This window comes from Sorex araneus, chromosome 6 (assembly GCF_027595985.1).
Source record: "Sorex araneus isolate mSorAra2 chromosome 6, mSorAra2.pri, whole genome shotgun sequence".
NCBI classification, from domain to species: Eukaryota; Metazoa; Chordata; class Mammalia; order Eulipotyphla; family Soricidae; genus Sorex; species Sorex araneus.
The window spans coordinates 11752723-11767427 of NC_073307.1; the positions used below are offsets into that span (position 1 = coordinate 11752723).

Genomic DNA, 14705 nt, shown 5'->3' on the forward strand with positions numbered 1-14705 from the left:
CTATCTCCCCAGCCCCTCCTCCACAATTTTTCACTTGTACCATCCAACCCCATTTTTTCAAGCATCAATGAGCACATATCAAGTACCAAGGGCTACCACAGGTAGGAATGGTATTGCATGCTTGCTCTCTGGTAGACTCGTAAATATTTCATTCCTTCAATAGATTTGTCTACCTTGGTACACTCCACATAAAAACATGTATCAATTTAGGAATAGCCACAGAGACAGCTCAGGGGGTTGGGTGCTTATCTGCATGCAATGAGAACAGGCACTACCTATGGTCCCCAGCCTGTCAGGTGTGATCCCTGAGCACAGAGCAAGTGGCAACCCCTACGCACCACTGGGATGGTTCCAAAACAAAAGAAAAAACTATCAATTTAAATGATTCAGACAGTAAAACCTGAATTAAATCTCTGCCTGATCAATTTACACTTAAAATCAAGTTTTCACAGAGGAAGGCCCATGATATTGCAATTAAATCCTTACTTATCTATGCTGGGGAAAGTTGTTCTTTTCCAGCAGATAATAAAAGTTTCAGTATTCACCCTAGATATGTATTATAACTGGGGATTTGAGAGCATGTTTGTAAAGCCATCACATAGGCAGATATTTTCATATTATTATCCACACATTCACAATGATTGAAAATATTTCATTCAAAACTAAGGGTTTTAAAAACCCAACTAACAGGATAACAGAGCCACCTAGTGGCCTCTACAAAATTGGAAGGATGCTTCCTGAATTTTTTTATTCTACCTAAATAAAGTTTCTAAGAGTGATCAATCCCTAAATTCAGATCCAGGAGTTAGCCCAGGTATGGCCCCCAAACAAAACAAAACCAAATAATGAACTAACTGAACCAGCGGTACTAAAATAAGCTACTATCAATCTAAGAACAGAAATACTTCTTCCTTCTTAAAAAAAAAACAATCAGACCATGCAGCTGTGACTACAAAGATGACGGCAGCTTGTCTTGAAGACAACCCTTTCCTCTTCACAGTGACCGAAGCCAGGTTAGCTGCATGCAAGACAAGTGCCCTAGACTCTGTACTCTCTCTCTGGCCTCCTGTTAGTGAATTAGTTTAAAACCAGTAGATATTAATTATAGCTAGAAAAAAATTTAACCATCAAATATTAGTTGATATCAAAGAAGAAAGATAATTTTCCTCTTTTTTTCTACTTATTTTTAATCTTGTTTTGAACTTCAGCAATACATTCATTAAAATCTTTGCTAAATTTATTTTCAGTCTTATTTTTGAACTTTAGAAATATATTCAGCTTTAATTAAAATCTTTGCAGAACAAACATCTTTCTGAAATTTACAGTAAATTGGAGACTAAAAGAAAAATTATGTGACTGCACAGAGCAGCATAGATTCTAATATTTGACTCAACATGGTCAACTACAAGTTAGTTATTCTATAATTTTCTATTTGGTAATCAAATGCTTTGGACTGGAGTGATAGCACAGCGGGTAGGGTATTTGCCTTGGACAAGGCTGATCCAGATTTGATTCCTCCATCCCTCTTGGAGAGCCCAGCAAGCTACTGAGAGTATCCCACGCACAAGGCAGAGCCTGGCAAGCTACCCGTGGCTTATTCGAAGTGCCAAAAACAGTAACAAGTCTCACAATGGAGACGTTACTGGTGCCCACTCGAGCAAATCGATGAGCAACGGGATGACAGTGACACTGCTACAGTGCAAACATAAGTTTATTATTTCATTAACAGAGATTACAGATCACTAATATAAATTATAGACATATCATTATGGATGAGGGAGCAAATAATTTTGGATCTGAGTACCACTGTAAGTATTTCGTGTCATGAAATACCTATAGTGTAAAATAATTAAAAAAATAAATTAGTAATTACTAAAATTTCAAATTATTTCTATATATATATTTTATATTTTACACATATTAGCATATAAATACTCCAAAAGAACAACCATATCTTCCATTTTGGTGTAACATATTGACATATTAAATGTGGAACAAACTTTCTTTTACATAAAGGCATGCTACTGGGAAAAAATCAGTAGTAAATGGATTCAACTAAGTGTCCTAAAGCATCTTGGAAGAACAGTAATATGGTAAGAAGAGTAAGAGAGATTTTGAGAAGTGAGTATGGATGCAAAATCTTACTCACACACATTTCTACAACCACATCAGGCAATAACACTTATGATATCAGAGGCAATGTAAGCAACAACTGAACAACTCTACAGTTTGTCATGCTAAACCATAAATGCCTCAAAGTGTTGCCTGCTGAATTCCCTGAATATCTACATACAGGTATATGTCATCATTCATGGTGACATTTAGTCTCCAAATGTAACTCAGCTCCAAATGCCTTTGATCTACCCTCATTTAAAAATGAATGATACGACTTACCTTTCCAATGTCCCTCATTCAACATATACTGTAATCTATCTGGTCTAAATTCCATGATAACCACTCATTTGCATTCATTCCCCTTCCCTTCTTGGCAAGCTGCAACCCTTGATGATTTCAAGTCTATTAGGTTCACATCCACACCTAGTCAACTGAACTTGGTGTAGAAAAGATATACAATAAGTTCCCCCCTACTACAACTCTATTCATACTCTCAAACCTTTCCTCTCCTCTATTACACAATGCCACCTAGTCAGTCATCCCCAACATTGCTAACACTATGGAGAAGGGAAAAGATTTTAAAAAATGACATTCAGAAGATACTGTTACTAAATTCACTCACCTACCAGCATTGGTACAAATACTGCTGATCCTGTAAATGAATTGGCTGCACTCAGCTAACTCTTGCTTTGAGTTACAACATGCCAACTCTTCAATCAAGAAGTTCTCCCCATCCTGCATCCATTTTCCCAATCCTAGTGAATCTTTCTGATGTGAATGTAAACAAGCTTTACATTGATCACTAGTTTTAAAACAATAATAATAGTACTTCTGATCCTACATCTCTTTCCCTCTCTAGTAGCAGCTCAAACAAGTTATCCGAGCCTATTCTCATCCTCTCATTTCTCCAGAATTGCTCTCAACAATGTCCCAAGTGATATTCATGCTGCCAATTTCAATGGCTATTTCTCAACGACAATATTGTACCATGCACAGTCTGTCATTTCTCTTTTGGAACCACACTCAGTGATGTGTAGGGGGACTCCTGGCTCTGTACTCAGAAATTTCTCCTGGTGGTACTAAGGGATTCTGAGGAGTGGGGGGTAGGGGGGTGGTGAACCTGGGTGGTCTGCGTGCAAGGCAAGCACCCTACCAGACATACTATCTCTCCAGCTCCTGTCATTTCCCTTTTCTTTGAAAAACTTTCTCAGCCCATTTCAGATCCCACAGCCTCTCTCAGTATCTCAGTTAAATCTATTTTAGCGGCTCCATACTGATATTCCCAAGGGCTACTACTCATACCTACACTTTTCTCATGTATCCTATATCCAGTCTATCATCAAATATTTTAATTCTATATAAATAAACCCAGAATTGAATTCTTTTTCTCCAATGCTACCACTAACTCCAAACCATCTTCTCATCTATATTTTTTTCACTAGTCTAACAGATGTTCCTATTTAATCCCATTCCAATCACTATTCTGTTTGAACATAATCTTCAAAAAAAAAAAAGTTACTCCTACATGGAAAATCACTTCTCTACTCAGAACTTTGCAGTGGCTACTAAAGTAACTTAAAAACAAAAGTCCAAGAAAACAATAACAACAACAACATAAACTAAAATCAGACAATTTATAAGGTCCTAATTGCTTTTCTAACTTCACTTCCCACTTTTTACGCTATTCAAGCTGAATTGGTCTCACTTCTGTTCCAAGAAGATGCCATGTGTATGAGTCATGGATTGATGAATAACAAATTATCCTAAAACTTATTCTCCTAAGACAGCAGTTATCTCATACTATGATTTTGAACCAGGAACTTGGTTGTTGCATTATTGGACTCTGCTTCAGTCAACATCCAACATCTGGACTTCATTAAATATGGAGTGTAATTAACGGTGTCAATGTTGGTTTCGGTGTCAATGCCCTATATATATGGCACTACAAATGTTAACAGTGGAAACTGGATAAAGGGTACATGGGAACTACCATGGTTGTAACTTCTATAGCTTCCCTGAGATACAGCAATTCCACTTCTGGAAATACACCCCTGGAGAGCTCAAAAAGAAATCTGCACTTACATGTTCTTTGCAGGAACTATTAACAATATCCAGATATTAGAAACAACCCAGGTGCCCAAGAACAGATAACTGGATAAAGAATCTACAATACATCTAACAATGGAATACTATGCAGCCACCAGGAAAATGAAGTCATGGAATTTGCTTACAAATAAATGGAGAGTACCATGCTGATGAAATGAGTCAGAGGAGAGGAACAGGCATAAAATGATAGCAATCATTTGTGGGATATAAAAAACATTGTGAGATTATGGAAGGACAGTAGAAACCAGGGCCAGGAGGACCAGCCCATGGTTAGATGCTCGCCACAAATGGGAAAAAGGGGACGCTTAGGATAGAGAAGAGACCATTATAGCGATGATAGTTGGAAATAATCACGCTGGACAAGAATTGAATGCCGAAAGCAGGTAAAGGGAGATACCTGATAACCTTTCAGCACCTGTACTGAAAACCATAATCCCCGAAAGGAGAGAAGTACCTGCCTTAGCGGTAGGCTGGGGGTAGGGAGGTAGAAATAAAACTGAGGGTTTTGATGATGGGAAAGTACCCTTGTGTACATTAGGTGAAGGGCCACATGTTGGAACATTGTATGATGGAAACCCAAACATGAACACCTCTGGACCTATGTATCTCATGATAGTTTAATTTTTAAAATACGTTGGGGGAGGTGGGGAGTGCTAAACCCAGGAATGCTCAGGGCTTATTCTGGGTTGGCCCTAAGGGATCGCTGCGGGCGGGATTCGGAGAAGCAGGTGGGGGTCGAGGGGGCCAGTGCTCGGAAGCAGAGCCTTAGCGACGGGCCAGAGGACCGGGGGCACCTCTCGGGGGACGCCTGCGCCTCTCTCCTGCATCCACGGTCGGAGGCCGCGGGGGCTCCTCCGAAGGGAGAAAGCAAATCCCTAGAAACTGGCCCACCCACGTGTTAGGAAGAAAACCGTCCGTCCAGCCTGGTGCTTCCGCAACAAAGATAACGTCAAAATAGAAAACTGTCACTGTCACTGTCACTGTCATCCCGCTGCTCATCGATTTCCTCGATCGGGCACCAGTAAGGTCTCCATTGTGAGACTTGTTACTGATTTTGGCATATCGAATACGCCACGGGTAAAAATTAATAAAATTAAAAAAAAAAAACAAAACAGCCTTGGAATAGAGCACGAAGGCGTCCTCGCAGTGCCCCGCAAACGAGCGGAAAGGATTTCAAACTCCCGCGAGAACGTTGCGCCTGCCTCCTCCGCGCGTGCGTCCGAAACGGAGACCCCGGGCAGGGCGGAGCCGTCAGGCGGAACTGACGCAAGGGGCGGGCCCGAGCCGGAGCTGCGGAGGGGTGGGGGGGAGGGCGGATCCATGGAAGCCCCGCCCCCTAGTCCTCTTCGCCCGGAAGTGCGTCATCGGCGCTATAAGAGAGCGAGCCAGCGCGCGCTCGGCCTTTCGCGTCCGGAAGCGCGGGTGGTGCCCTTGACTCGGCGGCCTTGCTTCGGCTCCTGCGCGATGCCGCGGGCCCCGGAGCGCCTCGGCCCGCAGGCGGGTGCGCGTTTGGAACGTTCTAGGCCGCAGGACCGAAGGGCCCCGGAGCGTCTCGCGAGGGCTGAAATGATCCTCACGGGCGGCTCGTGGGCCCCGGGCTGAGCCCGCGGCTCGCGCGCGGGGAGTGGACGCAGCCCGTGGCCTGGCAGGGGCGGCGCGTGGCCGGCGGCGGGACTGACGCCTCGCGGGGTGAGTGACGCCCCCGGGCGTGCGCGCGCCGCCTCGCGGGGGCCGGGGACCCTCCATGTGTCTTTGGGACCTGCCGCCCGTGGCAGCCTCCCTTCCTAGCCATGGAAGAGCAACCCTTGTTGATTGGCAAAGCTGGCACCGCGCCGTTGGTGCCAGGTTCTGACTTGCACGAGGGACAGGCGCGCGGCGGGGGCGGCCCCGTGGGCTGCGTGTCTGCAGATCGGGCTTGTGAAGGTGGAGTTTTTAATTTTCTTGCAGGTAATTAAGTTGGAGCCCACGAGCCCTTCGTCACTGCAAATTGAACGACTGAGGGCGGGCCGGTGACGAACGTTCCAGAAACCCGGAGACAACGCTCGGTGCAGGCCCGCGTGATTGTGGAGTGTAAGTTCAGGGTACGTGATCAATAAAGTGATGTGTGTGGGCCTTTTCTCGACTCCCGTTATTAAGTGGGGCAGTGGGATGTCATTGCGCGTGTCACGAAGGGGCGTGGGGGAGGGGATCGCGGTGTGCAGGGATTTCCGTCAAGGAGGACACACGGAAAAGCTGTGCGCTTTATTTATACAAATTTTCTCGTTGAACATTAGCCCCCCCCCAGAAAAATTTTGGCTGCGATGAAAGCACATTTTACAAATTGTACTTAACAGACTGAGCGAGCTCTTGACTTGTGGATTGGAGTCGAGCTGGAGCGCTGGGGTCATCACAAGTAATGCCGGGGGTGCCACCCTCAAAAACACAGTCACCTTGCTTGTCCTTGTTGAAGTATGATCCAAGGGCACCGGCATTTTTCGCCCTCTAGACACGTTTCCCCTGGGCCCTTGTGTTTGTACTCCAGGCAGCTCACATCTTCAGTGTGAGTAATGCCTGATACTATATTGTACGAAATTCGCAAACCTAGGAAAAGGTTGAGGCTACTCTAGGAAGTATAAAGCACCATTAGGTAAGCACCAGTTAAGAATTTTGTGGATTTTTTTTTAAGAAAGGTGAAGATTTATTAAAATGATTGCAGAATGAGGGAAGTGAGAAATACTCCTGCATACTGTCTTAAACTTGTAAGAGGATGGCAAATTAGTTCAGATGTCTTATATTTGGGCAAGGAATGCTTTACTACCAAAAATGTCCTGGGAGAATATCTAGTAGCTTTGGGGAAGGGGGAAATTGATGAGTGACAGTGGGCAGTACCGTTACTAGCACTGGAAGTTTTATAAAGATTCAACTTTGACCTAAGGCTAGGGCTACTATCACTGTTCTGTTGATACCAAGGTACAGGCCCATCTAATGCCTAGCACATAATTGCCTTGTCGAGCCTTCAAGTCTGGGGGGTGCCTGGGGGTCACATGCTAGACATTGCGCTGCTGCTGGAGCTCCCCTGGACTAGGTGAAACATGAATGTGCCTTAGTGGGTGGGCCCTGTATAACCCAATCAAACAATGAAACCAAGCCTCATTACCTAACAGATGGCATGGGAGTGTGAGTTGTTAAAATCATGGGGAGAATACTGAGAAAAGTTACTCTGCCAAACAGTTGACTAAAGATGAGCACAGAATACCGAGGGGAACAGGGTGAGTTAAGATGCAGAACAGCCTGAATTCCAAATTTTGCATGAACTTTTTCTTAGGCTCCCATTATGTGATGGGCGAATGACTTACTTAGCAGATTATCTAAAATACTTGATTAAAGTGGTCTTCAACGAAAAGCAGCTCTACCTATTCTATGAAACTAATAAAAGATGAACTAGTATTACAGTGAGGTATCTGGAACCAAAAGTGTTCACATCACATTCCCAAGCAACGGAAGTACACAATTCTTACACAATGCAGGACGTCTCTGATCCTCATCCTGAATGTCAAGGGGTTGAAGATTTCCATGGGTTACAACTGGGTGACACTTTTTATCCAAGGTACAAATGCTGAGACTTTGGTATAAACACCTGGTGAGTCTTTGGCACCACAGCCATATCCCCAGGAGGTCACCCCATATACAACCCAGCTCTGGTCAGGCCTCTCGCACATGAGTGGCCCTCCGCTGTCTCCTTGGCAGCTGTCCACACGGCTGTGTTCCTGGAGGTTTCCAGCACACAGCATCCTTCCTGTGAACCGGCCTTTATAACGTTCTTGGCAAAACCTCTTGGGAAGTAAAGGGATGGCTGCTTGCTGGAGTGTTCTTGAATAGGCTCGTCCTAGTCAGATGGGGAAAAAAAATTGAGTTAGATTTCAGTCTTTAGTCTTCTAAAGTTTTATGTATTAGGCATCCAGAGATAAGAGTATAGAAGGTGAGGTGCTAGACATACACTTGGCCAATGCAGGTTCTATCCTGTAACCCATATGGTTGCCTGTGCCCGCAGAAGTAGCCACTGAGCACTGCCAGGTGTGCCCCTCCCCCTAAACAAGGATTGTACGTTATCCTTGGGTGCCTTTTTTCTGCACTGCACTTTTCAGAGTGTAGTGTGAAATTTTTTCACCTTTTCTCAATACAGAGCCAGTAAGTTACTGTTTAGGAACTTGGCAACAGAAATACAGGGTTGTGTTGGCCAGAGAGATAGTACAGGGGTTAAGGTACTTGCAAGAACATTCTCCCAGTTCCCAGAACACAGCCCTAAGCTAGCTGCTGAGCACTCTAGAGGGAGCTACCTAGAAAAGGGTAGTTGTGTAAACTAGGGTTATTTGAATTCTCTGGGAAAAAGCTGGCCCTGGTTTTATGAAAAGCTGATGCATAGCCGTTCCTCTTAGATTATGCAGACTACACTGGATTTAAGAACTGCAAAGTATAATTGCATATGAGTAAGGTATTGACTAAGAAAGATTCGGGCACAAGATATAACCTTTAAGATGAATTGCTTGATGTGCTCTGAAAAGTCACTGCATTTTTGTTAATGGCTAAAATGTCTATGATACTCCCTGTAGATCTAAATTCCAGTAGCCTCTGATTCTTATTTCCACCACTGAAATAACTAGTACAATTTCTAAATGTTACCTTGTCCAAATTTAATGTAGAATGGGGTAAAATGAGCAAATATATTCACTAAATAAAATCTTGAGATTAACTAGAGAAATACCTTTCTTCAAAAATAAAATTCCAAATATATTATGGCAAAGAATTGGTCATCTCTGTGAACTGAACACCTAACAATCTTGTGAATTGAACACCTAATTTAGAAGACATCTAGATCTATTTCCAGCAACCTCTTAAGCACTAGTTCTAGATACCAGTACAATTAATGTTCTGAAAACTCATTCAACCAAGAATATAAAAAGAGTACAACCTTCATTTGGCAGTTGGGAAGGGGAGATTACAAACATTTAAGTCGATTTAACTGGATCCCTCCACTTTAACCTCGGCTGCTTTACGTTTGTCTATTACAAATAAGAATTTTCCAAAAGATTCAGTTCAAAATACAGCACCACTGCAAAGCTTTTTAGAGAGCAGACTGTCAAGCCTGTCTGGTAAACTGTTTGAAAAACCTCTTCCTATGCGCAACCTCAAAATAGAGGAATCAGTCCAACACCACAAGCAGTTCTGTCACCTTGTACAGTTCCTATGGGATGTGACGGCACATGTATGCATCGCACCCTTGCCAGAATTTCCACATAACTAAGCTGCATCTCTCAAAGATTTCCTACCCGTTATACACTCAAATGCAGGGCTAATCCGAGACACAGGAAGGAGCCAGGATCTACTCTTTGTTGTTCCGTATTCACTGTACCTGTGTCACCCCATCCTGTTATGTAACAATTGGAGGCAGTTTTCTGTGGTCGCTCCCTGCGGAGTGGCAAACAGGCAGGTAAGACGTGGCTGCTGAACCTGGCACACTGCTCTTGCGGCCCCTGTAACCTAACCAGGGCGATGTCATAGTCACTGCTGTTCGGTCGATAGGCTCGGTGAATCATGATCTGCTCAACTCCGATTTCTTCTTCAAACTCCTCCGGCACCAGAGTATGATAATCCCCAACTCGAACAACGTAGTTCCTGGTGCTGTTCCCGTACCTGAGAGGCAGAGAGAGCGAGTGAGAGACTTATTTCCAGTGCAGGAAGTCTGACACTGGAAGGTGAAAAGGTGACCTCTGGGTTTCTCTGAGCGCCCCCTGATTTCTGTTCTATACTTGAAACTCATCACTCCTCTTCCTTTCATGACTTAATCCAGGTAACTAGTTCCTGAGAAGGAGCAATGGGATGAGAAACGAGGAAGCTCTTCCTGACCCGCTGAGTTGTCTGAAAATGAGTCAATCCTTTTGAAAGTTCCAGTGTAGTAGCATTTCACAGACACTGGGAACGTTTTCTAAGGTTTGTTAAATTGCCAGATCTCTGCCCCCAGTAAAAGGCTCCGAAAGTAGTGGGACCACACTGGGCTCACTTGGGTATCAAGAGTGAAGCACCTGGCACAGAGAAAGCTCTTAATACTGACATGCAAAAAACCTCTTTTTGAAAAATAAATACACATACATACATACTTTCTTTCCTAATTTAATGATATCTGACATTTCAACTTTCACAATAGCAATATTATAAAAGTTTCTATTTCATAAAAAAAATCTAATGTTCTTGTTAATGCTGGCTATCAGTCATCTAGACTACTTTTTAAAAAATACAAATATGCAGGGGCCAGAGAAGTAGAAGAGTGTGTACGGAGTTTGCCCTACATGTGGCCAACCTGGGTTCAATCCCCAACACCCCATAAAGTCCCCTGAATACCATCAGAAGTAATTTCTGAGCACAAAGCCAGGAGTGAGCCCTGAGCACTGCCAAGTGTGGCCCTGAAACAAAGCAAAACATATATATGTATGTATATATATATATATATATATATGTGTGTGTGTGTGTGTGTGTATATATATATATATATATATTACTGTCACTGTTATCCCGTTGCTCATTGATTTGTTCAAGTGGGCACCAGTAACGTCTCTCATTATGAGACTTACTGTTACTGTTTTTGGCATATTCAATACGCCACGGGTAGCTTGCCAGGCTCTGCCATGCGGGTGTGATACTCTTGGTAGCTTGCCGGGCTCTCCAAGAGGGGTGGAGGAATCGAACACGGGTCGGCCGTGTGAAAGGCGAACGCCCTACCACTGTGCTATCGCTCCAGCCCATAATATGTATATATATATGCATTTATCTATATGTGTGTATGCATATATATACACACATATATATCTGCATCACACAATTTCTCCTACCATTAAATTAATACAGTTAATGGAGACATAACTGGTGCCCACTTGAGCAAATTGATGAACAAGGGGGCGACAGTGCGACAGATGTAAAATCAGAGATAATTCAAATTCACTGACACTGACAGGACTGAAGCACAGAATCAAAGACTTTAAGGCATTTGTATGAATCCTGCTTCTGCATGCCCAGAACTTCACTGGCTAAAATAAGCAACCTAAGGGATTACAATCAATATCAACATCTGAGAGAGCCCAGAAAACTACCGAGAGTATCCTGCCCACACGGCAGAGCCTGGCAAGCTACCCGTGGAGTACTCAATATGCCAAAAACAGTAACAACAATGGTCCTCATTCCCCTGATCCTGAAAGAGCCCCCAATACGCCCTTGGGCTACACTAGCACACAACAGGGAAGAGTGTAGACATTACTGGTGCCCACTCAAGCAAATTGATGCACAACAGGATGACAGTGACACAGTGATACAGTGATCAACATGTAAAAACGATGCACCTTCAATACAAAGTCTATGTTCTGAAATCAAGTAGATTTGGGGAAATATTTTCACCCCAAAATTAGTATGTTCATCAAAGAGAAGCTGATAATAAAATTTAATAAATACATATTTAGTTGGCAAGAAAGGAAACGCACTACTGTCAAATGAAGTTCGTTATAGGTTCTTATACTCTTAAGTGTTCAGCTTAAAGAAATGGGCTCTCTACAGAATGGGAAAGAATATTTACCCAATACCCATCTGATAAGGGATTAATATCCAGGATATACAAGATACTTGTAGAATTGTATAAGAAAAAAACCTCCAATCCTATCAAAAAATGAGGAGAACAAATGAACAGAAGTTTCCTCAAAAAAGAAATACAAATGGCCAAAAGGTACATGAAAAAATGTTCCACATCACTAGTCATCAGGGAGATGCAGATCAAAACAACAATGAGATACCATCTCACACCACAGAGACTGGCACACATTCAAAAGAACAAAAGCAGCCAGTGTTGGCGTGGGTGTGGGGGGAAAAGGGACGCTCCTTCACTGTTGGTGGGAATGCTGAGTGGTCCAGCCTTTCTGGAAAACAATATGGACAGTCCTTAAAAAACTAGAAATTGAGCTTCCATATGACCCCACAATACCACTTCTGGGAATATATCCCGAGGATGCAAAAGAGCACAGTAGAAATGACATCTGTACCTATATATTTATTGCAGCACTTTTCACAATAGCCAAAATATGGAAATAATCCGGGTGCCCTAAAACAAATGACTGGTTAAAGAAACTTTGGTACATCTACACAATGGAGTACAATGCAGCTGAGGAGAGTTGAAGTCATGAAACTTGCTTATAAATGGATAAACATGGAGAGTATCATGCTAAGTGAAATGAGTCAGAAAGAGAGGGACAGACTGCACTCATTTGTGGAGTATAGGATAACATCACATGAGGCTGACACCCAAGGATAGTAGACAGGAGGATTTCCCCATAGCTGGAAGCATGCTTCATGAGCGGAGGGGAGAAGGCACATGGAATGGAGAAGGGATCACTAAGAAAATGATGGCTGGAGGAATCAGTCGGGATGGGAGATGTGTGCCGAAAGTAGATAATGGACCAAACATGATGACCTCTCAGTATCTGTGTTGCATCATGAGCGGAGGGGAGAAGGCACATGGAATGGAGAAGGGATCACTAAGAAAATGATGGCTGGAGGAATCAGTCAGGATGGGAGATGTGTGCCGAAAGTAGATAATGGACCAAACATGATGACCTCTCAGTATCTGTGTTGCAAACTATAATGCCCAAAAGTAGAGAGAGAGTATGGGGAATATTGTCTGCCATGGAGGCAGGGGAGGGTGGGAAAGGGGGGGTATACCAGGGATATTGGTGGTGGGGAATGTGCACTGGTGGAGGGATGGGTGTTTGATCATTGTAAGATTGTAACCCAAACATGAAAGCTTGTAACTATCTCACGGTGATTCAATTAAAAAAAAAAAAAGAAATGGGCTCTCTAGGTATCAGGGCTTTAGTTACACTGGTGATAACATATGAGGTGATATGATATGCAACCACTGGAACTTTGAAATGTGTTGACAGGCGAAGATAGGGTGAGGGTAAGGGTGGGGAGGGAATATGGAAACACTGGTGGAGGGAAGTTGGCACTGTTGGTGGGACTGGTGTTGAAATGTTATATGCCTAAAACAACTCTATGTAACTGCAAATCAGGTCTTTAAAAAAAACCTTTTAATTTAAAAAAAGGAGAAAGGGGCTGTCTAAACCCTAAGCAGTGATTTCTACACTTTTCATTATATATTCTTATTCTATTATCCTATACATTTTCTAAAAATTTATACTTGAAATTTGGAGAGCCTCTGACACAAGGCTGGATTAGTTCACAAAGAATTTGTCTCATAATGTTCTCCCTTCTGAAGAGAGTGATTATATGGCTCAGAGGTTTGGCAGAGGTTCCCAGTATGACTCCAGACTTTCGAAGTATTTATTATGGTTCTAGATTTCTCAAGAAAACCTATAAAGGTACTATCTTTTCAATATATTAAGCTTTTGTTATCTTGGTAGATTCTATTAGAATTCATGCTTCTAAAACGAACATTTTTGCTTTGGCTGACACACCACTGGGTTGTTTGCTTTGCTGAAATGCCTTCAACTCCCCCTCAAATAAAAATATGATGAAATTTCCAGACAAGCTTGAGCAAGAGAGGATCCAAGACAAGCAGTTCAGTAAAAACTAATTTTCTAGTTTCTCTGACATTTCTAAGGATAAGCAATGACCAAAGACTAGAATTTAAAACTAGAATGGGGTAATTCAGGTTGCAGAGTTAATTCTTAGTTCTCTAAACATTTGCTTCTGAAAGTCAGTACTTTACATCAGCATCTGCACATCTGCTACGACCACAGTTTGTTTTTCTTTTGTTTGGATGAATCTCAAAATATGGGTTAACTGAGTTTCCTTTAAGTTGTTGACTAAGACTGCTTGTGGAAATGGTTCCAGGTGTTAGGAAGGAGCAACATTCTCTATAGACCTTTGTACTGCCATTATATAGCACTGTCGTCCCATTGTTCATCGATTTGCTTGAGCGGACACCAGTAACGTCATTGTGAGACTTGTTGTTACTGTTTTTGGCATATAGAATACACCACAGGGAGCTTGCCAGGCTCTGCCATTTGGGCGGGATACTCTCAGTAGCTTGCTGGGCTCTCCGAGAGGGACAGAGGAATCAAACCCGGGTCGGCTGCCTGCAAGACAATGCTCTACCCGCTGTGCTTTTACTTCTGTCACCACTAATAAATCAATGTTGTAAATGCTACAAATAAGATCACTGTGCACATGTATATACAAACACACATATATCTAAGTAATGAATATATGCAATAAATTTTATATTTTGAAAATTTTTTATGGAGTCACATAGATAGCAGAGGGGTTAAAGTGCTTGCCCTATATGCAGATAGCCCTGGTTCAATTCCAGGCACCACATATGGTCCACCACAACACTGCCAGGGATGAAGCCTGAGCACAGAGACAGGAGTAAGTCCTAAGCACTGCTCAGTGTGGCAGAAAGAAAGAAAGAAAGAAAGAAAGAAAGAAAGAAAGAAAGAAAGAAAGAA

At 42.8% G+C, this 14705-nt stretch overlaps 1 protein-coding gene, 1 long non-coding RNA gene and 1 other non-coding gene across 3 annotated transcripts in view; 2 read left to right on the top strand and 1 right to left on the bottom strand.

Moving 5' to 3' along the window:
• The first annotated feature begins 5632 nt into the window (after window positions 1-5632).
• Window positions 5633-6334, top strand: LOC129405763 (uncharacterized). Its single transcript, XR_008630761.1, has 2 exons — window positions 5633-5910; window positions 6169-6334. It is a non-coding gene; the product is annotated as an uncharacterized LOC129405763 (long non-coding RNA).
• Window positions 5962-6091, top strand: LOC129406336 (small nucleolar RNA SNORA24). The gene has a single exon (XR_008630943.1). It is a non-coding gene; the product is annotated as a small nucleolar RNA SNORA24 (small nucleolar RNA).
• A 540-nt stretch (window positions 6335-6874) lies between the features above and the next one.
• PRSS12 (serine protease 12) overlaps window positions 6875-14705 on the bottom strand; it is a 62051-nt gene continuing 54220 nt past the window's right edge. The window contains exons 10-11 of the mRNA XM_055142312.1: window positions 9611-9891; window positions 6875-8086 (exon numbers count right to left, since the gene is read on the bottom strand). Of these exons, the coding sequence (XP_054998287.1) occupies window positions 7779-8086; window positions 9611-9891 (589 nt within the window). The 3' untranslated portion in view covers window positions 6875-7778. The remainder of the gene's footprint in view (window positions 8087-9610; window positions 9892-14705) is intronic.